At 53.6% G+C, this 25796-nt stretch overlaps 1 protein-coding gene across 2 annotated transcripts in view; it reads left to right on the forward strand.

The window, feature by feature from the left end:
- col5a1 (procollagen, type V, alpha 1) overlaps positions 1–25796 on the forward strand; it is a 653133-nt gene that overhangs the window by 259329 nt on the left and 368008 nt on the right. For both annotated transcript variants that reach the window (XM_087998144.1, XM_087998143.1), the window contains exon 7: positions 23355–23561. In XM_087998144.1, coding sequence (XP_087854270.1) covers positions 23355–23561 — 207 coding nt within the window. The remainder of the gene's footprint in view (positions 1–23354; positions 23562–25796) is intronic.

The raw sequence follows: 25796 nt of genomic DNA on the forward strand, positions 1-25796 counted from the left end.
GGGCACTGAGGTATTGGGGCAGTGTGGTACTGGGGCAGTGTGGTACTGGGGCACGGAGATACTGGGGCAGTGTGATACTGGGGCACTGAGATACTGGGGCATTGTGATAAGGGGGCAGTGTGGTACTGGGGCAGTGTGATACTGGGGCAGGGTGATACTGGGGTACTGACATACTGGGGCAGTGTGATACTGGGGCACTGAGATATTGGGGAATTGTGCTACGGGGGCACTGTGGTACTGGGGCAGTGTGATTCTGGGGCAGTGAGATACTGGTGCAGTGTGATACAGGGGCAGTGTGGTACTGGGGCAGTGTGATACTGGGGCACTGAGATACTGGGGCAGTGTGATACTGGGGCACTGATATACTGGTGCAGTGTGATACTGGGGCAGTGTAATACTAGGGCACTGTGATACTGGGGCAGTGCGATACTGGTGCACTGTGATACTGGTACAGCGTGATACTGGGCCACTGAGATACTGGTGCAGTGTGATACTGAGGCACTGTGATCCTGGGGCACTGAGGTACTGGGGCATTGAGGTACTGGGACACTGAGATACTGGGCCACTGAGATACTGGTGCAGTGTGATACTGAGGCACTGTGATCCTGGGGCACTGAGGTACTGGGGCATTGAGGTACTGGGGCACTGAGATACCAGGGCAGTGTGATACTGGGGCACTGAGATACTGTTGCAGTGTGATACTGAGGCACTGCAATCCTGGGGCACTGAGGTACTGGGGCATTGAGATACTGGGGCAGTGTGATACCGGAGCAGTGTGATATTGGGGCACCGAGATACTGGGGCAGTGCGATACTGGGGCAGTGCGATACTGGGGCACTGTGATACTGGCGCAGTGCGATACTGGTGCAGTGTGATACTGGGGCACTGTGATACTGGGGCAGTGTGATACTGTGACAGTGAGACACTGGGGCAGTAAGATACTGGGGCAGTGTCATACTGGTGCACTGAGATACTGGGGCACTGAGATACTGGTGCAGTGTGATACTGGGGCACTGTGATACTGGGGCACTGTGATCCTGGGCCACTGAGATACTGGTGCAGTGAGATACTGGTGCAGTGTAATACTGGGCCACTGAGAGACTGATGGAGTGTGAAACTGGGGCACTGTGATCCTGGGGCACTGTGATACGGACTATGTGATACTGGAGCAGTGTGATACTGGGCTACTGAGATGCTTGGGCAGTGAGATGCTGGGGCAGTGTGATGCTGGGGCAGTGAGATACTGGGGCACTGAGATACTGGGGCACTGGAGCACTGGGGCACTGAGATACTGGGGCACTGAGATACTGAGGCAGTGAGATACTGGTACAGTGTGATACTGGGGCTGTGAGATACCAAGGCAGTGATATACTGGTGCAGTGTGATACTGGGGCACTGAGATACTGCGACAGTGAGATACTGGTGCAGTGTGATACTGGGCCACCGAGATACTGGGCCACTGAGATACTGGTGCAGTGTGATCCTGAGGCACTGGGGCACTTGAGATACTGGGGCATTGAGATACCGGGACAGTATAATACCGGGGCAGTGTGATAATGGGGCAGTGTGATCCTGGGGCTGTGAGATTCTGGTGCAGTGTCCTGCTGGGCCACTGAGATACTGGTGCACTGTGATACTTGGGCACTGTGATCCTGGGGCACTGAGGTATTGGGGCTGTGTGGTACTGGGGCAGTGTGGTACTGGGGCAGTGTGATACTGGGGCAGTGAGATACTGGGGCATTTGTGATACTGGGGAACTGAGATACTTGGGCATTGTGATACTGGGGCAGTGTGATACCGGAGCACTGAGATACCGGGACAGTGTGATACTGGGGCACTGAGATACTGGGGCACTGTGATACTGGGGCAGGGTGATACTGCAGTACTGAGATACTGGTGCAGTACCTCAGTGCCCCAGGATCACAGTGCCCAAGTATCACAGTGCACCAGTATCTCAGTGGCCCAGTATCACACTGCACCATAAACTCACTGCCCCAGGATCACACTGCCCCAGTATCACACTGCCCCAGTAACAAAACTGCCCCCGTATCACAATGCCCCAGTATCTCAGTGCCCCAGGATCACACTGCCCCAGTATCACACTGCTCCAGTACCACACTGCCCCAGTACCACACAGCCCCAATACCTCAGTGCCCCAAGATCACAGTGCCCAAGTATCACAGTGCACCAGTATTTCAGTGGCCCAGTATCTCAGTGGCCCAGCAGTGCAGTGTGCACTGTGATACTGGGGCAGTGTGATACTGGGGGACTGAGATACTGGGGCTCTGAGATACTGGTGCAGTGTGATACTGAGGCACTGCAATCCTGGGTCACTGAGGTACTGGGGCGTTGAGATACTGGGGGACTGAGATACTGGTGCAGTGTGATACTGGGGCAGTGTGATACCGGGGCACTGTGATATTGGGACACCGAGATACTGGGGCAGTGTGATACTGGGGCAGTGTAATACTGGGGCACTGAGATACTGGGGCTCTGAGATACTGGTGTAGTGTGATACTGAGACACTGAGATACTGGTGCAGTGTGATACTGAGGCACTGTGATCCTGGGGCACTGTGATCCTGGGGCACTGAGATACTGGGGCACTGAGATACTGGGGCATTGAGGTACTGGTGCAGTGTGATCCTGGGGCACTGAGGCACTGGGACAGTGTGATACTGTTGCAGTGTGATACTGGGCCACTGAGATACTGGTGCAGTGAGATACTGGGACAGTGAGATACTGGTGCAGTGTGTTCCTGGGGCACTGAGGCACTGGGGCACTTGAGATACTGGGGCATTGAGATACCGGGACAGTATGATACCGGGGCAGTGTGATACTGGGCCAGTGTGATCCTGGGGCAGTGAGATTCTGGTGCAGTGTCCTGCTGGGCCACTGTGATACAGGGCCACTGAGATACTGGTGCAGTGTGATACTGAGGCACTGCGATCCTGGGGCACTGAGGTACTGGGGCATTGAGGTACTGGTGCAGTGTGATCCTGGGGCACTGAGGCACTGGGACAGTGTGATACTGTTGCAGTGTGATACTGGGGCAGTGAGATACTGGGGCAGTGTCCTGCTGGGCCACTGAGATACTGGTGCACTGTGATACTTGGGCACTGTGATCCTGGGGCACTGAGGTATTGGGGCAGTGTGGTACTGGGGCAGTGGGGTACTGGGGCACGGAGATACTGGGGCACTGAGATACTTGGGCATTGTGATACAGGGGCAGTGTGGTACTGGGGCAGTGTGATACTGGGGCAGGGTGATACTGGGGCACTGACATACTGGGGCAGTGTGATACTGGGGCACTGAGATACTGGGGAATTGTGATACGGGGGCACTGTGGTACTGGGGCAGTGTGATTCTGGGGCAGTGAGATACTGGGGCACTGGAGCACTGGGGCACTGAGATACTGGGGCACTGAGATACTGAGGCAGTGAGATACTGGTACAGTGTGATACTGGGGCTGTGAGATACCAAGGCAGTGATATACTGGTGCAGTGTGATACTGGGGCACTGTGATCCTGGGGCACTGCGAGTCTGGTGCAGTGAGATACTGGTGCAGTGTGATACTGGGCCACTGAGATACTGCGACAGTGAGATACTGGTGCAGTGTGATACTGGGCCACCGAGATACTGGGCCACTGAGATACTGGTGCAGTGTGATCCTGGGGCACTGAGGCACTGGGGCACTTGAGATACTGGGGCATTGAGATACCGGGACAGTATAATACCGGGGCAGTGTGATAATGGGGCAGTGTGATCCTGGGGCAGTGAGATTCTGGTGCAGTGTCCTGCTGGGCCACTGAGATACTGGTGCACTGTGATACTTGGGCACTGTGATCCTGGGGCACTGAGGTATTGGGGCAGTGTGATACGGGGGCAGTGTAGGACTGGGGCAGTGTGATACTGGGGCACTGTGATACTGGGGGAGTGCGATACTGGGGCACTGTGATACCGAGGCACTAGATACTGGTGCCTCTGTATCACAGTGTGATACTGGGGCAGTGTGATACTGGGGCATTTGTGATACTGGGGAACTGAGATACTTGGGCATTGTGATACTGGGGCAGTGTGATACCGGAGCACTGAGATACCGGGACAGTGTGATACTGGGGCACTGAGATACTGGGGCACTGTGATACTGGGGGAGGGTGACACTGCAGTACTGAGATACTGGTGCAGTACCTCAGTGCCCCAGGATCACAGTGCCCAAGTATCACAGTGCACCAGTATCACAGTGGCCCAGTATCACACTGCACCAGAAACTCACTGCCCCAGGATCACACTGCCCCAGTATCACACTGCCCCAGTACCACACTGCCCCCGTATCACAATGCCCCAGTATCTCAGTGCCCCAGGATCACACTGCCCCAGTATCCCACTGCCCCAGTACCACACTGCCCCAGTACCACACAGCCCCAATACCTCAGTGCCCCAAGATCACAGTGCCCAAGTATCACAGTGCACCAGTATTTCAGTGGCCCAGTATCTCAGTGGCCCAGCAGTGCACTGTGCACTGTGATACTGGGGCAGTGTGATACTGGGGGACTGAGATACTGGGGCTCTGAGATACTGGTGCAGTGTGATACTGAGGCACTGCAATCCTGGGTCACTGAGGTACTGGGGCGTTGAGATACTGGGGGACTGAGATACTAGTGCAGTGTGATACTGGGGCAGTGTGATACCGGGGCACTGTGATATTGGGACACCGAGATACTGGGGCAGTGTGATACTGGGGCAGTGTAATACTGGGGCACTGAGATACTGGGGCTCTGAGATACTGGTGTAGTGTGATACTGGGACACTGAGATACTGGTGCAGTGTGATACTGAGGCACTGTGATCCTGGGGCACTGTGATCCTGGGGCACTGAGATACTGGGGCATTGAGGTACTGGTGCAGTGTGATCCTGGGGCACTGAGGCACTGGGACAGTGTGATACTGTTGCAGTGTGATACTGGGCCACTGAGATACTGGGGCAGTGAGATACTGGGCCACTGAGATACTGGTGCAGTGTGATCCTGAGGCACTGGGGCACTTGAGATACTGGGGCATTGAGATACCGGGACAGTATGATACCGGGGCAGTGTGATACTGGGCCAGTGTGATCCTGGGGCAGTGAGATTCTGATGCAGTGTCCTGCTGGGCCACTGTGATACTGGGACACTGAGATACTGGTGCAGTGTGATCCTGGGGCACTGTGATCCTGGGGCACTGAGGTACTGGGGCATTGAGGTACTGGTGCAGTGTGATGCCAGGGGCACTGAGGCACTGGGGCACTTGAGATACTGGGGCATTGAGATACCGGGACAGTATGATACCGGGGCAGTGTGATACTGGGCCAGTGTGATCCTGGGGCAGTGAGATTCTGGTGCAGTGTCCTGCTGGGCCACTGTGATACAGGGCCACTGAGATACTGGTGCAGTGTGATACTGAGGCACTGTGATCCTGGGGCACTGAGGTACTGGGGCATTGAGGTACTGGGACAGTGTGATACTGTTGCAGTGTGATACTGGGGCAGTGAGATACTGGGGCACTGAGATACTGGGGCAGTGTGATAATGGGGCAGTGAGATTCTGGTGCAGTGTCCTGCTGGGCCACTGAGATACTGGTGCACTGTGATACTTGGGCACGTGATCCTGGGGCACTGAGGTATTGGGGCAGTGTGGTACTGGGGCAGTGTGGTACTGGGGCACGGAGATACTGGGGCAGTGTGATACTGGGGCACTGAGATACTTGGGCATTGTGATACAGGGGCAGTGTGGTACTGGGGCAGTGTGATACTGGGGCAGGGTGATACTGGGGCACTGAGATACTGGGGCAGTGTGATACTGGGGCACTGAGATACTGGGGAATTGTGATACGGGGGCACTGTAGTACTGGGGCAGTGTGATTCTGAGGCAGTGAGATACTGGTGCAGTGTGATACCGGGGCAGTGTGGTACTGGGGCAGTGTGATACTGGGGCACTGAGATACTGGGGCAGTGTGATACTGAGGCACTGCAATCCTGGGTCACTGAGGTACTGGGGCGTTGAGATACTGGGGGACTGAGATACTAGTGCAGTGTGATACTGGGGCAGTGTGATACCGGGGCACTGTGATATTGGGACACCGAGATACTGGGGCAGTGTGATACTGGGGCAGTGTAATACTGGGGCACTGAGATACTGGGGCTCTGAGATACTGGTGTAGTGTGATACTGGGACACTGAGATACTGGTGCAGTGTGATACTGAGGCACTGTGATCCTGGGGCACTGTGATCCTGGGGCACTGAGATACTGGGGCATTGAGGTACTGGTGCAGTGTGATCCTGGGGCACTGAGGCACTGGGACAGTGTGATACTGTTGCAGTGTGATACTGGGCCACTGAGATACTGGGGCAGTGAGATACTGGGCCACTGAGATACTGGTGCAGTGTGATCCTGAGGCACTGGGGCACTTGAGATACTGGGGCATTGAGATACCGGGACAGTATGATACCGGGGCAGTGTGATACTGGGCCAGTGTGATCCTGGGGCAGTGAGATTCTGGTGCAGTGTCCTGCTGGGCCACTGTGATACAGGGCCACTGAGATACTGGTGCAGTGTGATACTGAGGCACTGCGATCCTGGGGCACTGAGGTACTGGGGCATTGAGGTACTGGGACAGTGTGATACTGTTGCAGTGTGATACTGGGGCAGTGAGATACTGGGGCACTGAGATACTGGGGCAGTGTGATAATGGGGCAGTGAGATTCTGGTGCAGTGTCCTGCTGGGCCACTGAGATACTGGTGCACTGTGATACTTGGGCACGGTGATCCTGGGGCACTGAGGTATTGGGGCAGTGTGGTACTGGGGCAGTGTGGTACTGGGGCACGGAGATACTGGGGCAGTGTGATACTGGGGCACTGAGATACTTGGGCATTGTGATACAGGGGCAGTGTGGTACTGGGGCAGTGTGATACTGGGGCAGGGTGATACTGGGGCACTGAGATACTGGGGCAGTGTGATACTGGGGCACTGAGATACTGGGGAATTGTGATACGGGGGCACTGTAGTACTGGGGCAGTGTGATTCTGAGGCAGTGAGATACTGGTGCAGTGTGATACCGGGGCAGTGTGGTACTGGGGCAGTGTGATACTGGGGCACTGAGATACTGGGGCAGTGTGATACTGGGGCACTGATATACTGGTGCAGTGTGATACTGGGGCAGTGTAATACTAGGGCACTGTGATACTGGGGCAGTGCGATACTGGTGCACTGTGATACTGGGGCACTGAGATACTGGGGCTCTGAGGTACTGGTACAGTGTGATACTGGGCCACTGAGATACTGGTGCAGTGTGATACTGAGGCACTGTGATCCTGGGGCACTGAGGTACTGGTACAGTGTGATACTGGGCCACTGATATATGGTGCAGTGTGATACTGAGGCACTGTGATCCTGGGGCACTGAGGTACTGGGGCATTGAGGTACTGGGACACTGAGATACCAGGGCAGTGTGATACTGGGGCACTTAGATACTGGGGCACTGAAATACTGGTGCAGTATGATACTGGGCCACTGAGATACTATTGCAGTGTGATACTGAGGGACTGCGATCCTGGGGCACTGAGGTACTGGTACAGTGTGATACTGGGCCACTGATATATGGTGCAGTGTGATACTGAGGCACTGTGATCCTGGGGCACTGAGGTACTGGGGCATTGAGGTACTGGGACACTGAGATACCAGGGCAGTGTGATACTGGGACACTTAGATACTGGGGCACTGAAATACTGGTGCAGTATGATACTGGGCCACTGAGATACTATTGCAGTGTGATACTGAGGGACTGCGATCCTGGGGCACTGAGGTACTGGGGCTTTGAGATACTGGGGCACTGAGATACTGGGGCAGTGTGATACCGGAGCAGTGTGATACCGGGGCACTGTGATATTGGGACACCGAGATACTGGGGCAGTGCGATACTGGGGCACTGTGATACTGGGGCAGTGCGATACTGGTGCAGTGTGATACTGGGGCACTGTGATACTGGGGCAGTGTGATACTGTGACAGTGAGACACTGGGGCAATAAGATACTGGGGCAGTGTCATACTGGTGCACTGAGATACTGGGGCACTGAGATACTGGTGCAGTGTGATACTGGGGCACTGTCATACTGGGGCACTGTGATCCTGGGGCACTGAGATACTGGTGCAGTGAGATACTGGTGCAGTGTAATACTGGGCCACTGAGATACTGATGGAGTGTGAAACAGGGGCACTGTGATCCTGGGGCAATGTGATACGGACTATGTGATACTGGAGCAGTGTGATACTGGGCTACTGAGATGCTTGGGCAGTGAGATGCTGGGGCAGTGTGATACTGGGGCACTGAGATACTGGGGCACTTAGATACTGGGGCACTGGGGCACTGAGATACTGGGGCACTGAGATACTGAGGCAGTGAGATACTGGTACAGTGTGATACTGGGGCTGTGAGATACCAAGGCAGTGATATACTGGTGCAGTGTGATACTGGGGCACTGTGATCCTGGGGCACTGCGAGTCTGGTGCAGTGAGATACTGGTGCAGTGTGATACTGGGCCACTGAGATACTGCGACAGTGAGATACTGGTGCAGTGTGATACTGGGCCACCGAGATACTGGGCCACTGAGATACTGGTGCAGTGTGATGCTGGGGCACTGAGGCACTGTGACAGTGTGATACTGTTGCAGTGTGATACTGGCGCAGTGAGATACTGGGGCAGTGTGATAATGGGGCACTGTGATATTGGGACACCGAGATACTGGGGCAGTGTGATACTGGGCCACTGAGATACTGGTGCAGTGTGATCCTGGGGCACTGAGGCACTGGGGCACTTGAGATACTGGGGCATTGAGATACCGGGACAGTATGATACCAGGGCAGTGTGATACTGAGGCACTGCGATCCTGGGGCACTGAGGTACTGGGGCATTGAGGTACTGGTGCAGTGTGATCCTGGGGCACTGAGGCACTGGGACAGTGTGATACTGTTGCAGTGTGATACTGGGGCAGTGTGATAATGGGTCAGTGAGATTCTGGTGCAGTGTCCTGCTGGGCCACTGAGATACTGGTGCACTGTGATACTTGGGCACTGTGATCCTGGGGCACTGAGATACTGGGGCAGTGTGATACTGGGGCACTGAGATACTGGGGCATTGTGATACGGGGGCAGTGTGGTACTGGGGCAGTGTGATACTGGGGCAGGGTGATACTGGGGCACTGAGATACTGGGGCAGTGTGATACTGGGGCACTGAGATACTGGGGCATTGTGATACTGCGGCAGTGAGACACTGGGGCAGTGTGATACTGGGGCAGTGAGATACTGGTGCAGTGTGATACAGGGGCAGTGTGGTACTGGGGCAGTGTGATACTGGGGCACTGAGATACTGGGGCAGTGTGATACTGGGGCACTGATATACTGGTGCAGTGTGATACTGGGGCAGTGTAATACTAGGGCACTGTGATACTGGGGCAGTGCGATACTGGTGCACTGTGATACTGGGGCAGTGTGATACTGGGGCACTGAGATACTGGGGCACTGAGGTAGAACATCGAACATAGAAGAATACAGCGCAGTACAGGCCCTTTGGCCCTCGATGTTGCGCCGATCCAAGCCCACCTAACCTATACTAACCCACTATCCTCCATATACCTATCCAATGACCGCTTAAATGCCCATAAAGAGGGAGAGTCCACCACTGCTACTGGCAGGGCATTCCATGAACTTACGACTCGCTGAGTGAAGAACCTACCCCTAACTTCAGTCCTATATCTACCCCCCCTTAATTTAAAGCTATGCCCCCTTGTAATACCCGACTCCATACGCGGGAAAAGGTTCACACTGTCAACCCTATCTAACCCCCTAATCATCTTGTACACCTCAATCAAGTCACCCCTAAACCTTCTTTTCTCTAATGAAAACAGCCCCAAGTGTCTCAGTCTTTCCTCATACGATCTTCCTTCCATACCAGGCAACATCCTGGTAAACCTCCTCTGCACCCGTTCCAGTGCCTCCACATCCTTCCTATAGTATGGCGACCAAAACTGCACACAATATTCCAGATGCGGCCGCACCAGAGTCTTATACAACTGCATCATGACCTCAGGACTCCGGAACTCAATTCCTCTACCAATAAAAGCCAATACGCCATATGCCTTCCTCACCGCACTATTTACCTGGGTGGCAACTTTCAGAGATCTGTGTACATGGACACCAAGATCCCTCTGCTCTTCCACACAACCAAGTATCCGACCATTAGCCCAGTACCCCATCTTTTTGTTATTCTTCCCAAAGTGAATCACCTCACACTTAGCTACATTGAATTCCATTTGCCACCTTTCTGCCCAGCTCTGCAGCTTCTCTATATCCTGCTGTAACCTGCCACATCCTTCCTCACTGTCAACAACTCCTCCGACTTTCGTATCATCCGCAAACTTGCTCACCCAACCTTCTAACCCCTCTTCCAGGTCATTTATAAAAATGACAAACAGCAATGGTCCCAAAACAGATCCTTGCGGAACACCGCTAGTGACGGCACTCCATGAGGAAACTTTGCCATCAACTACTACCCTCTGTCTTCTTCCATCCAGCCAATTCCTAATCCAAACCTCCAACTCACCCTCAATGCCATATCTCCATATTTTCTGCAGTAGCCTACCATGGGGAACCTTATCAAACGCCTTACTAAAATCCATATATACCACATCTACCGCTTGCCCCTCATCAACCTCCTTCGTCACCTTTTCAAAGAATTCAATAAGGTTTGTGAGGCACGACCTGCCCTTCACAAAACCATGCTGACTATTACTGGGACACTGGGGCATTGAGGTACCGGGACACTGAGATACCAGGGCAGTGTGATACTGGGGCACTTAGATACTGGGGCACTGAAATACTGGTGCAATATGATACTGGGCCACTGAGATACTGTTGCAGTGTGATACTGAGGGACTGCGATCCTGGAGCACTGAGGTACTGGGGCATTGAGATACTGGGGCACTGAGATACTGGGGCAGTGTGATACCGGAGCAGTGTGATACCGGGGCACTGTGATATTGGGACACCGAGATACTGGGGCAGTGCGATACTGGGGCACTGTGATACTGGCGCAGTGCGATACTGGGGCAGTGCGATACTGGTGCAGTGTGATACTGGGGCACTGTGATACTGGGGCAGTGTGATACAGTGACAGTGAGACACTGGGGCAGTAAGATACTGGGGCAGTGTGATACTGGTGCACTGTGATCCTGGGGCACTGAGATACTGGTGCAGTGAGATACTGGTGCAGTGAGATACCAAGGCAGTGATATACTGGTGCAGTGTGTTACTGGGGCACTGTGATCCTGGGGCACTGTGATCCTGGGGCACTGAGAGTCTGGTGCAGTGTGATACTGGTGCACTGAGATACTGGGGCACTGAGATACTGGGGCAGTGAGATACTGGGGCAGTGTGATACTGCGGTAGTGAGATACTGGGGCAGTGTGATACTGGGGCAGTGTGATACTGGGGCAGTGAGATACTGGTGCAGTGTGATACTGGGCCACTAAGATATTGGGGCACTGAGATACTTGGGCACTGTGATCCTGGGGCACTGAGGTATTGGGGCATTGAGATACTGGGGCAATGTGGTACTGGGGCAGTATGATACTGGGGCAGTGTGATACTGGGGCAGTGAGATTCTGGTGCAGTGTCCTGCTGGGCCACTGAGATACTGGTGCACTGTGATACTGAGGCACTGCGATCCTGGGGCACTGAGGTACTGGGGCATTGAGGTACTGGTGCAGTGTGATCCTGGGGCACTGAGGCACTGGGACAGTGTGATACTGTTGCAGTGTGATACTGGGGCAGTGAGATACTGAGGCAGTGTGATAATGGGGCAGTGAGATTCTGGTGCAGTGTCCTGCTGGGCCACTGAGATACTGGTGCACTGTGATACTTGGGCACTGTGATCCTGGGGCACTGAGGTATTGGGGCAGTGTGGTACTGGGGCAGTGTGGTACTGGGGCACGGAGATACTGGGGCAGTGTGATACTGGGGCACTGAGATACTGGGGCATTGTGATACAGGGGCAGTGTGGTACTGGGGCACTGAGATACTGGGGCAGTGTGATACTGGGGCACTGAGATACTGGGGCATTGTGATACGGGGGCAGTGTGGTACTGGGGCAGTGTGATACTGGGGCAGTGAGATACTGGTGCAGTGTGATACTGGGGCAGTGTAATACTAGGGCACTGTGATACTGGGGCAGTGCGATACTGGTGCACTGTGATACTGGGGCTCTGAGATACTGGGGCTCTGAGGTACTGGTACAGTGTGATACTGGGCCACTGAGATACTGGTGCAGTGTGATACTGAGGCACTGTGATCCTGGGGCACTGGGATACTGGGGCATTGAGGTACTGGGACACTGAGATACCAGGGCAGTGTGATACTGGGACACTTAGATACTGGGGCACTGAAATACTGGTGCAGTATGATACTGGGCCACTGAGATACTGTTGCAGTGTGATACTGAGGGACTGCGATCCTGGGGCACTGAGGTACTGGGGCATTGAGATACTGGGGCACTGAGATACTGGGGCACTGAGATACTGGGGCAGTGTGATACCGGAGCAGTGTGATACCGGGGCACTGTGATATTGGGACACCGAGATACTGGGGCAGTGCGATACTGGGGCACTGTGATACTGGCGCAATGCGATACTGGGGCATTGCGATACTGGTGCAGTGTGATACTGGGGCAGTGTGATACTGGGGGAGTGTGATACTGTGACAGTGAGACACTGGGGCAGTAAGATACTGGGGCAGTGTCATACTGGTGCACTGAGATACTGGGGCACTGAGATACTGGGGCACTGTGATACTGGGGCACTGTGATTCTGGGGGACTGAGATACTGGTGCAGTGAGATACTGGTGCAGTGTAATACTGGGCCACTGAGATACTGATGGAGTGTGAAACAGGGGCACTGTGATCCTGGGGCACTGTGATACGGACTATGTGATACTGGAGCAGTGTGATACTGGGCTACTGAGATGCTTGGGCAGTGAGATGCTGGGGCAGTGTGATACTGGGGCAGTGAGATACTGGGGCACTGAGATACTGGGGCACTGGAGCACTGGGGCACTGAGATACTGGGGCACTGAGATACTGAGGCAGTGTGATACTGGGGCAGTGAGATATCAAGGCAGTGATATACTGGTGCAGTGTGATCCTGGGGCAATGTGATCCTGGGGCACTGCGAGTCTGGTGCAGTGAGATACTGGTGCAGTGTGATCCTGGGCCACTGAGATACTGGTGCTGTGTGATATTGGTGCAGTGTGATACTGGGGCAGTGAGATACCAAGGCAGTGATATACTGGTGCAGTGTGTTATTGGGCCACTGTGATCCTGGGGCACTGTGATCCTGGGGCACTGAGAGTCTGGTGCAGTGTGATACTGGTGCACTGAGATACTGGGGCAGTGAGATACTGGGGCAGTGAGATACTGGGGCAGTGTGATACTGGGGCAGTGTGATACTGCGGCAGTGAGATACTGGGGCAGTGTGATACTGGGGCAGTGAGATCCTGGGGCTGTGTGATACTGGAGCGCAGAGATACTGGTGCAGTGAGATACTGGTGCAGTGTGATCCTGGGCCACTAAGATATTGGGGCAATGTGGTACTGGGGCAGTGTAATACTGGTGCTGTGTGATACTGGGGCACTGAGATACTTGGGCACTGTGATCCTGGGGCACTGAGGTATTTGGGCATTGAGATACTGGGGCAGTGAGATACTGGGGCAGTGTGATACTGCGGCAGTGAGATACTGGGGCAGTGTGATACTGGGGCAGTGTGATACTGCGGCACTGAGATACTTGGGCACTGTGATCCTGGGGCACTGAGGTATTGGGGCATTGAGATACTGGGGCAATGTGGTACTGGGGCAGTATGATACTGGGGCAGTGTGATACTGGGGCAGTGAGATACTGGGGAACTGAGATACTGGGGCAATGTGGTACTGGGGCAGTGAGATACTGGGGCAGTGAGATACTGGGGCAGTGATATACTGGGGCAGTGAGGTACTGGGGCAATGTGACCCTGGGAAATTGAGGTATTGGGGCAGTAGGATACTGGGGTACCAAGGTATTGGGGCCATGATATACTGGAGCAGTGAGATACTGGGGCATTGAGATACCAGGGCACTGAGATAGCGGGGCACTGAGATACTGGGGCACTGTGATACGGACTATGTGATACTGGGGCAGTGTGATACTGGGCTACTGAGATGCTGGGGCACTGAGATCCTGGGGCAGTGTGATACTGGGGCAGTGTGACACTGGGACAGTGTGATACTGGGGCACTATGATACTGGGGCAGTGTGATACTGTGACAGTGAGATACTGGGGCAGTGAGATACTTGAGCAGTGTGATACTGGGGCCATGTGATACTGGAGAACTGAGATACTGGGGCAGTGAGATACTGGAGCAGTGTGATACTGGGGCAGTGTGATACCGGAGCACTGAGATATCGGGACAGTGTGATACTGGGGTAGTGAGATACTGGGGCATTGTGATACTGGGGCAGTTTGATTCTGGGGCACTGAGATACTGGTGCAGTGTGATTCTGGGGCTGTGTGATATACGGGGCACTGCGATATTGGGACTCTGAGATACTGGGGCAGTGTGATACTGGGGCACTGACATACTGGTGCAGTGTGATACTGGGGCACTGTGATACTGGGGCAGTGTGATACTGTGACAGTGAGACACTGGGGCAGTGAGATACTGGTGCAGTGTGATACTGGGCCACTGAGATACTGGTGCAGTGTGATACTGGGACACTGTGATCCTGGGGCACTGTGATACTGGTGCACTGTGATACGGACTATGTGATTCTGGGGCAGTGTGATACTTGGGCAGTGAGATACTGGGGCACTGAGATACTGAGGCGGTGAGATACTGGGGCACTGAGATACTAGGGCAGTGAGATACTGGTGCAGTGTGATACTGAGGCACTGAGATCCTGGGGCACAGTGATACTGGGCACTGTGATACGGACTATGTGGTACTGGGACAGTGTGATACTGGGCTACTGAGATGCTGGGGCACTGAGATGCTGGGGCACTGAGATACTGGGGCACTGAGATACTGGGGCACTGCGATATTGGGGCACTGAGATACTGGGGCACCAAGATACTAGGGCAGTGAGATACTGGGGCAGTGTGGTACTGGGGCAGTGTGATACTGGGGCAGTGTGATCCTGGGGCAGTGTGATCCTGGGGCAGTGAGATTCTGGTGCAGTGTCCTGCTGGGCCACTGAGATACTGGGCCACTGAGATACTGGTGCACTGTGATACTTGGGCACGGTGATCCTGGGGCACTGAGGTATTGGGGCAGTGTGGTACTGGGGCAGTGTGTTACTGGGGCAGTGAGATTCTGGTGCAGTGTCCTGCTGGGCCACTGAGATACTGGGGCACTGAGGTATTGGGGCAGTGTGATACGGGGGCAGTGTAGGACTGGGGCAATGTGATACTGGGGCAGTGTGATACTGGGGCATTTGTGATACTGGGGAACTGAGATACTTGGGCATTGTGATACTGGGGCAGTTTGATACCGGAGCACTGAGATACCGGGACAGTGTGATACTGGGGCAGTGTGATACTGGGGCACTGAGATACTGCAGTACTGAGATACTGGTGCAGTACCTCAGTGCCCCAGGATCACAGTGCCCAAGTATCACAGTGCCCCTGTATCTCAGTGGCCCAGCAGGACACTGCACCAGAATCTCACTGCCCCAGGATCACACTGCCCCAGTATCCCACTGCCCCGGTACCACACTGCCCCAGTACCACACAGCCCCAATACCTCAGTGTCCCAGGATCACAGTGCCCAAGTATCACAGTGCACCAGTATTTCAGTGGCCCAGTATCTCAGTGGCCCAGCAGTGCACTGTGCACTGTGATACTGGGGCAGTGTGATACTGGGGGACTGAGATACTGGGGCAGTGAGATACTGGGGCAGTGTGATACTGGGGCACTGAGGTACTGGGGCAGTGTGATACTGGGGGACTGAGATACTGGTGCAGTGTGATACTGAGGCACTGCAATCCTGGGGCACTGAGGTACTGGGGCATTGAGATACTGGGGCACTGAGATACTGGGGCAGTGTGATACCGGAGCAGTGTGATACCGGTGCACTGTGATATTGGGACACCGAGATACTGGGGCACTGTGATACTGGCGCAGTGCGATACTGGGGCAGTGCGATACTGGTGCAGTGTGATACTGGGGCACTGTGATACTGGGGCAGTGTGATACTGTGACAGTGAGACACTGGGGCAGTGAGATACTGGTGCAGTGTAATACTGGGCCACTGAGATACTGATGGAGTGTGAAACTGGGGCACTGTGATCCTGGGGCACTGTGATACGGACTATGTGATACTGGTGCAGTGTGATACTGGGCTACTGAGATGCTGGGGCACTGAGATGCTGGGGCAGTGTGATACTGGGGCAGTGAGATACTGGGGCACTGAGTTATTGGGGCACTGAGATACTGGGGCACTCAGATACTGGGGCACCAAGATACTGGGGCAGTGTGACACTGGGACAGTGTGATACTGGGGCACTATGATACTGGGGCAGTGTGATACTGTGACGGTGAGATACTGGGGCAGTGAGATACTTGAGCAGTGTGATACTGGGGCCATGTGATACTGGAGAACTGAGATACTGGGGCACTGGAGCACTGGGGCACTGAGATACTGGGGCAGTGAGATACCAAGGCAGTGATATACTGGTGCAGTGTGATCCTGGGGCGCTGTGATCCTGGGCCACTGAGAGTCTGGTGCAGTGTGATACTGGTGCACTGAGATACTGGGGCACTGAGATACTGGGGCAGTGAGATACTGGGGCAGTGTGATACTGCGGTAGTGAGATACTGGGGCAGTGTGATACTGGGGCAGTGTGATACTGCGGCAGTGAGACACTGGGGCAGTGTGATACTGGGGCAGTGAGATACTGGTGCAGTGTGATACTGGGCCACTAAGATATTGGGGCAATGTGGTACTGGGGCAGTGTGATACTGGTGCTGTGTGATACTGGGGCACTGAGATACTTGGGCACTGTGATCCTGGGGCACTGAGGTATTGGGGCATTGAGATACTGGGGCAATGTGGTACTGGGGCAGTATGATACTGGGGCAGTGTGATAATGGGGCACTGAGATACTTGGGCACTGTGATCCTGGGGCACTGAGGTATTGGGGCATTGAGATACTGGGGCAATGTGGTACTGGGGCAGTATGATACTGGGGCAGTGTGATACTGGGGCAGTGAGATACTGGGGAACTGAGATACTGGGGCAATGTGGTACTGGGGCAGTGAGATACTGGGGCAGTGATATACTGGGGCATTGAGATACTGGGGCAGTGAGGTACTGGGGCAATGTGACCCTGGGAAATTGAGGTATTGGGGCAGTAGGATACTGGGGTACCAAGGTATTGGGGCCATGATATACTGGAGCAGTGAGATACTGGGGCATTGAGATACCAGGGCACTGAGATAGCGGGGCACTGAGATACTGGGGCACTGTGATACTGGGCACTGTGATACGGACTATGTGATACTGGGGCAGTGTGATACTGGGCTACTGAGATGCTGGGGCACTGAGATGCTGGAGCAGTGTGATACTGGGGCAGTGAGATACTGGGGCACTGAGTTATTGGGGCACCAAGATACTGGGGCAGTGTGACACTGGGACAGTGTGATACTGGGGCACTATGATACTGGGGCAGTGTGATACTGTGACGGTGAGATACTGGGGCAGTGAGATACTTGAGCAGTGTGATACTGGGGCCATGTGATACTGGAGAACTGAGATACTGGGGCAGTGTGATACTGGGGCAGTGTGATACCGGAGCACTGAGATATCGGGACAGTGTGATACTGGGGTAGTGAGATACTGGGGCATTGTGGTACTGGGGCAGTTTGATTCTGGGGCACTGAGATACTGGTGCAGTGTGATTCTGGGGCAGTGTGATACCGGGGCACTGTGATATTCGGACACTGAGATACTGGGGCAGTGTGATACTGGGGCACTGACATACTGGTGCAGTGTGATACTGGGGCACTGTGATACTGGGGCAGTGTGATACTGTGACAGTGAGACACTGGGGCAGTGAGATACTGGGGCAGTGAGATACTGGTGCAGTGTGATACTGGGCCACTGAGATACTGGTGCAGTGTGATACTGGGACACTGTGATCCTGGGGCACTGTGATACTGGTGCACTGTGATACGGACTATGTGATACTGGGGCAGTGTGATACTTGGGCAGTGAGATACTGGGGCACTGAGATACTGAGGCGGTGAGATACTGGGGCACTGAGATACTAGGGCAGTGAGGTACTGGTGCAGTGTGATACTGAGGCACTGAGATCCTGGGGCACAGTGATACTGGGCACTGTGATACGGACTATGTGGTACTGGGACAGTGTGATACTGGGCTACTGAGATGCTGGGGCACTGAGATGCTGGGGCACTGAGATACTGGGGCACTGAGATACTGGGGCACCAAGATACTGTGGCAGTGAGATACTGGGGCAGTGTGATACTGGGGCAGTGAGATACTGGGGCAGTGTGATACTAGGGCAGTGAGATACTGGGGCAGTGTGATACTGGGGCAGTGTGATACTGGGGCAGTGAGATACTGGGGCAGTGTGATACTGGGCACTGTGATCCTGGGGCACTGTGATCCTGGGGCACTGTGTTCCTTGTGCACTGTGATACTGGCGTAGTGAGATACCAGGGCAGTGAGATACTGGGACTCAAAAATACTGGGCCAGTGAACATAGAACATTACACCGCAGTACAGACCCTTCGGCCCTCAATGTTGTGCCGACCTGTCATACCAATCTGAAGCCCATCTATCCTACACTATTCCATGTACGTCCATATGCCTGTCCAATGACGACTTAAATGTACTTAAAGTTGGTGAATCTACTACCGTTGCAGGCAAAGCATTCCATACCCTTACTACTGTCTGAGTAAAGGAACTACCTCTGACATCTGTCCTATATCTATCACCCCTCAGTTTAAAGCTATGCCCCCTCATGCTCACTGTCCCCATACTTGGAAAAAGGATCTCCCTGTCCACCCTATCTAACCCTCTGATTATCTTATATGTCTCTATTAAGTCACCTCTCAACCTTCTTCTCCTTCAGCCTTTCCTCATAAGGCCTTCCCTCCATACCAGGCAACATCCTAGTAAATCTCCTCTGCACCCTTTCCAAAGCTTCCACATCATTCTTATAATGTGGTGACCAGAACTGTACACAATATTCCAACTGCGGCTGCACCAGAGTTTTGTACAGCTGTAGCATAACCTCATGGTTCCGGAACTCGATCCCTCTATTAATAAAAGCTAAAACACTGTATGCCTTCTTAACAACCCTGTCAATCTGGGTGGCAACTTTCAAGGATCTGTGTACCTGGGCACCGAGATCTCTCTGCTCAGCTACACTACTAAGAATCTTACCATTAGCCCAGTGCTTTGCATTTCAGTTACTCCGACCAAAGTGAATCACCTCACACTTGTCCGCATTAAACTCCATTTGCCACCTCTCAGCCCAGCTCTGCAGCTTATCTATGTCTCTCCGTAACCTACAACTCCTTCATCACTATCCACAACTCCACTGACCTTAGTGTCGTCTGTAAATTTACGAACCCACCCTTCTACACCCTCATCCAAGTCGTTTAGAAGAATGATGAACAGCAGTGGACCTAACACTGACCCTTGCGGTACACCACTAGTAACTGGACTCCAGGATGAACATTTCCCATCAACCAACACCCTCTGTCTTCTTGCAGCAAGCCAATTACTGATCCAAACTGCTATGTCTCTCACAATCCCATTCCTCCCCATTTTGTACAATAGCCTACTGTGGGGAACCTTATCGAACGCCCTGCTGAAATCCATATACACCACATCAACCAGTTTACTCTCATCTATCTGTTTGGTCACCTTCTCAAAGAACTCAATAAGGTTTGTGAGGCACGACCTGCCCTTCCCAAAACCGTGCTGACTATCCCTAATCAAATTATTCTTTTCTGGATGATTATAAATCCTATCTCTTATAACCTTTTCCAACACTTTACCAACAACTGAAGTAAGGCTCACTGGTCTATAATTACCAGGGTTGTCTCTACTCCCGTTCTTGAACAGGGGAACCACATTTGCTATCCTCCAGTCTTCTGGCACTATTCCTGTAGACAATGATGATTTAAAGATCAATGCCAAAGGCTCGGCAATCTCCTCCCTGGCTTCCCAGAGGATCCTGGGATAAATCCCATCCAGCCCAGAGGACTTATCTATTTTCACACTCAGATACTGGGACACTGAGATAATGGGGCACTGAGATACTGAGACACTGAGAGACTGGGATACTGAGATACTGGGACACTGAGATATTGCGGTAGTGTAATTTTGAAGCACTGAGATACAGGGGCAGTGAGATACTGTGGCACTGAGATACTGGGGCGGTGAGATAATGGGGCAGTCTGATACTGGGGCACTGTTATACTGTGGCAGTGAGACACTGGGACACTGAGATACTGGTGCGCTACGATACTGAGGCGGTGAGATACTGGGCAGTGAGATACCGAGGCATTGTGATACTGGGGCACTGTGTTACTGGGGCAGTGAGATTCTGGGGCAGTGAGATACTGGGGCACTGAGATACTGCGACACTGTGATACTGGTGCACTGTGATACTGGGGCACTGTGGTACTGACACTCTGTGATACTGGGGCATGTGATACTAGGGCACTGAGATGCTGGGGCAGTGTGATACTGGGGCAGTGTGATACTGGGGCAGTGTGATACTGGGGCATGTGATACTAGGGCACTGATATACTGGGGCACTGAGATACTGGGGCACTGAGATACTGGGGCAGTGTGATACTGGAACATTAACGTTCTGGGGCATTGAGATACTGGGGCAGTGAGATACTTGGGCAGTGATATACTGGGGCAGTGATATACTGGGGCAGTGTGATACTGGGGCAGTGTGATACTGGGGCAGTTAGACACTGGGGCAGTGAGATACCGGGGCAGTGCGATACTGGGGCACTGAGATACTAGGGCAGTGAGATACTGGGGCAGTGTGATACTGGGGCTCTGAGATACTGGGGCAGTGTGATACTGGGGCAGTGTGATACTGGTGCAGTGAGATACTGGGGCAGTGTGATACTGGGGCACAGTTATACTGTGGCAATGAGATACTGGGACACAGATACTGGCACACTGCGATACTGGGGCAGTGTGATACTAGAACATTAACGTTCTGGGGCAGTGAGATTCTGGGGCAGTGAGATTCTGGGGCACTGAGATACTGCGACACTGTGATACTGGTGCACTGTGATACTGGGGCACTGTGGTACTGACACTCTGTGATACTGGGGCATGTGATACTAGGGCACTGAGATGCTGGGGCAGTGTGATACTGGGGCAGTGTGATACTGGGGCATGTGATACTAGGGCACTGATATACTGGGGCAGTGTGATACTGGGGCACTGAGATACTGGGGCAGTGTGATACTGGGACACTGTTATACTGTGGCAATGAGATACTGGGACACAGATACTGGCACACTGCGATACTGGGGCAGTGTGATACTGGAACATTAACGTTCTGGGGCATTGAGATACTGGGGCAGTGATATACTGGGGCAGTGTGATACTCGGGCAGTGTAATACTGGGGCACTGAGATATTGGGGCAGTGATATACTGGGGCAGTGATATACTGGAACAGTGTGATACTCAGGCAGTATGATACTGGGGCACTGTGATACTGGGGCAGTTAGACACTGGGGCAGTGAGATACCGGGGCAGTGCGATACTGGGGCACTGAGATACTAGGGCAGTGAGATACTGGGGCAGTGTGATACTGGGGCTCTGAGATACTGGGGCAGTGTGATACTGGGGCAGTGTGATACTGGTGCAATGAGATACTGGGGCAGTGTGATACTGGGGCAGTGTGATACTGGGGCAGTGTGATACTGGAGCACTGAGAAACTGGGGCAGTGTGATATTGGGGCAGTGAGTTACTGGGGCACTGAGATACTGGGGCAGTTAGATACTGGGGCAGTGAGATACTGGGGAAGTGTGATACTGGGCCAGTTAGATACTGGGGCACTGTGAGATACTGGGGCAGTGTGATACTGGGGCACTGAGAACCTGGTGCAGTGTGATACTGGGGCTCTGAGCTACTGGGGCACTGGGATACTGGGGCACTGAGATACTGGGGCACTGAGATACTTCGACACTGAGATACTGGAGCACTGTCACACTCGGGCAGTGTGATACACGTGCAGTCTGATACTGGGGCACTATGATACTGTGACACTGAGATACTGGGTCAGTGAGATATTGGGGCACTGAGATACTGGGGCATTAAGATACTGAGGCACTGAAATACTGGGCAGTGAGATATTGATGCACTATAATGCTCGGGCACTGAGATACTCGGACACTGAGATACTGGGGCAGTGAGACACTGGAACACTGAAGATACTGGGGCACTGAGATACTCGGACACTGAGATACTGGGGCAGTGAGACACTGGAACACTGAAGATACTGGGGCAGTGAGATACTGGGGCAGTGAGATACTGGGGCAGTGAGATACTGGGGCAATGTGATACTGGGGCAGTGTGATACTGGGGCAGTGAGATACTGAGGCAGTGAGATACTGGGCAGTGAGACACTGGGGCAGTGAGACACTGGGGCAGTGAGATACTGGGCAGTGAGACACTGGGGCACTGAGACACTGGGGCAGTGAGATACTGGGCAGTGAGACACTGGGGCTCTGAGACACTGGGGCAGTGAGATACTGGGCAGTGTGATACTGGGGCTCTGAGATACTGGGGCAGTGAGATACTGAGGCAGTGAGATACTGGGCAGTGAGACACTGGGGCAGTGAGACACTGGGGCAGTGAGATACTGGGCAGTGTGATACTGGGGCTCTGAGATACTGGGGCTCTGAGATACTGGGGCAGTGCAATACTGGGGCATGAGATACTGGGGCAGAGATACCAGTGTCCAACTACATTTCGGTGAGCCTGTGTGCTTGCGCTCCTGCTGTTGTTTGCATCTTTCCCAAGCTGCGCCCTATTGTCAATCTGAATTCCAACCTTTACCCAGCTGCCATCACTTCTGAAGATGTGTCAAAAGCTTCACTTGATTTCTCTCCCCAGCTGTTGCCAGACCTGCTGAGTTTTGCCAGCAATTTTCGATTTGATTTCTGATGTCCAGCTGCTGCAGTTGTTTGGTTATTGTTTCATGTTTTTGCTCCATGTTTCAGGAGAGCCAAACTGAAGGGGAGGATTTCTATGAGGAACCAACAACCACCCTCCCAAAAACCATAACTGAGGAGGCATATCCATCATCGGTGACAGGTTATTATGATATCTACGGAGATGAATATTATTATCCAGAAATCCCACTCACAGATGAAACATTGGACACAGAGGATTATATTGTTTCCGGAGGAGATTGGCTGGACAATCAGGTAGGAATATAATCCGTGTTGGAGAAAGTGAGGTCTGCAGATGCTGGAGATCAGAGATGGAAATGTGTTGCTGGAAAAGCGCAGCAGGTCAGGCAGCATCTAGGGAACAGGAGAATCGACGTTTCGGGCATTAGCCCTTCTTCAGGAATGAGGGAAGTTGGTCCAGCAGGCTAAGATAAAAGATAGGGAGGAGGGACTTGGGGGAGGGGCGTCGGAAATGTGATAGGTGGAAAGAGGTCAAGGTGAGGGTGATAGGTCAGACTGGGGTGGGGGCGGAGAGGTCGGGAAGAAGATTGCAGGTTAGGAAGGCGGTGCTGAATTTGATAGATTTGACTGAGACAGGCTGGGGGGAGGGGAAATGAGGAAACTGGTGAAATCCGAGTTCATCCCTTGTGGTTGGAGGGTTCCTAGCCGGAAGATGAGGCATTCTTCCTCCAACCGTCGTTTCGCTGTGGTCTGACGATGGAGGAGTCCAACGACCTGCATATCCTTGGTGGAGTGGGAGGGGGAATTGAAATGTTGAGCTACAGGGTGGTTGGGTTGGTTGGTCCGGGTGTCCCAGAGGTGTTCTCTGAAACGCTCCGCAAGTAGGCGGCCTGTCTCCCCAATATAGAGGAGGCCACATCGGGTGCAAAGGATGCAATAGATGATATGTGTGGAGGTGCAGGTGAATCTGTGGCGGATATGGAAGTTTCCTTTTGGGCCTTGGAGGGAGGTGAGGGGGGAGGTGTGGGCGCAAGTCTTGCACCTCCTGCGGTTGCAGGGGAAGGTGCCGGGAGTGGAGGTTGGGTTGGTGGGGGGTGTGGATCTGACGAGGGAGTCACGGAGGGAGTGGGCTTTACGGAATGCTGATAGGGGAGGGGAGGGAAATATATCCTTGGTGGGGGGTCCGTTTGGAGGTGGCGGAAATGACGGCGGATGATGCGCTGTACATGGAGGTTAGTGGGGTGGTAGGTGAGGACCAGTGGGGTTCTGTCCTGGTGGCGGTTGGAGGGGCGGGATTCAAGGGCGGAGGATCGGGAAGTGGAAGAGATGCGGTGGAGGGCATCGTCGACCACGTCGGGGGGGAAATTGTGGTCCTCGAAGAAGGAGGCCATCTGGGATGTGCGTTTTTGGAACTGGTCCTCCTGGGAGCAGATGCGGCGGAGTCGAAGGAATTGGGAGAATGGAATAGTGTTTTTACAGGGGGCAGGGTGGGAGGAGGTGTAGTCCAGGTAGCTGTGGGAGTCGGTCGGTTTGTAGTAGATGTCCGTGTTGATTCGGTCGCCTGAGATAGAAATAGAAAGGTCGAGGAAGGGTAGGGAGGAATCTGAGACTGTCCAGGTGAATTTGAGGTCGGGGTGGAAGGTGTTGGTGAAGTGGATGAACTGTTCAGCCTCCTCGTGGGAGCACGAGGCGGCGCCGATACAGTCATCGATGTAGCGGAGGAAAAGGTGGGGGGTGGGGCCAGTGTAGCTGCGGAAGATGGATTGTTCCACATACCCTACGAAGAGGCAGGCATAGCTCCCTCCAAGGCCCCAAAGGAAACTTCCATATCCGCCACAGATTCACCTGTACCTCCACACATATCATCTATTGCATCCTTTGCACCCGATGTGGCCTCCTCTATATTGGGGAGACAGGCCGCCTACTTGCGGAGCGTTTCAGAGAACACCTCTGGGACACCCGGACCAACCAACCCAACCACCCTGTAGCTCAACATTTCAATTCCCCCTCCCACTCCACCAAGGATATGCAGGTCTTTGGACTCCTCCATCGTCAGACCACAGCGAAACGACGGTTGGAGGAAGAACGCCTCATCTTCCGGCTAGGAACCCTCCAACCACAAGGGATGAACTCGGATTTCACCAGTTTCCTCATTTCCCCTCCCCCCAGCCTGTCTCAGTCAAATCCATCAAATTCAGCACCGCCTTCCTAACCTGCAATCTTCTTCCCGACCTCTCCGCCCCCACCCCAGTCTGACCTATCACCCTCACCTTGACCTCTTTCCACCTATCACATTTCCGACGCCCCTCCCCCAAGTCCCTCCTCCCTATCTTTTATCTTAGCCTGCTGGACCAACTTCCCTCATTCCTGAAGAAGGGCTAATGCCCGAAACGTCGATTCTCCTGTTCCCTAGATGCTGCCTGACCTGCTGCGCTTTTCCAGCAAAACATTTCCATCTATAATCCGTGTTGTAGAGGCAGCACTGGGAGTTCCGCAGCTCTGTCATGTCTGGTCTTCATGAGCTTTAAT

Source organism: Chiloscyllium plagiosum, unplaced genomic scaffold (assembly GCF_037043375.1).
Source record: "Chiloscyllium plagiosum isolate Xiang-an unplaced genomic scaffold, Cpla_swu_hap1 HiC_scaffold_21, whole genome shotgun sequence".
NCBI classification, from domain to species: domain Eukaryota; kingdom Metazoa; phylum Chordata; class Chondrichthyes; order Orectolobiformes; family Hemiscylliidae; genus Chiloscyllium; species Chiloscyllium plagiosum.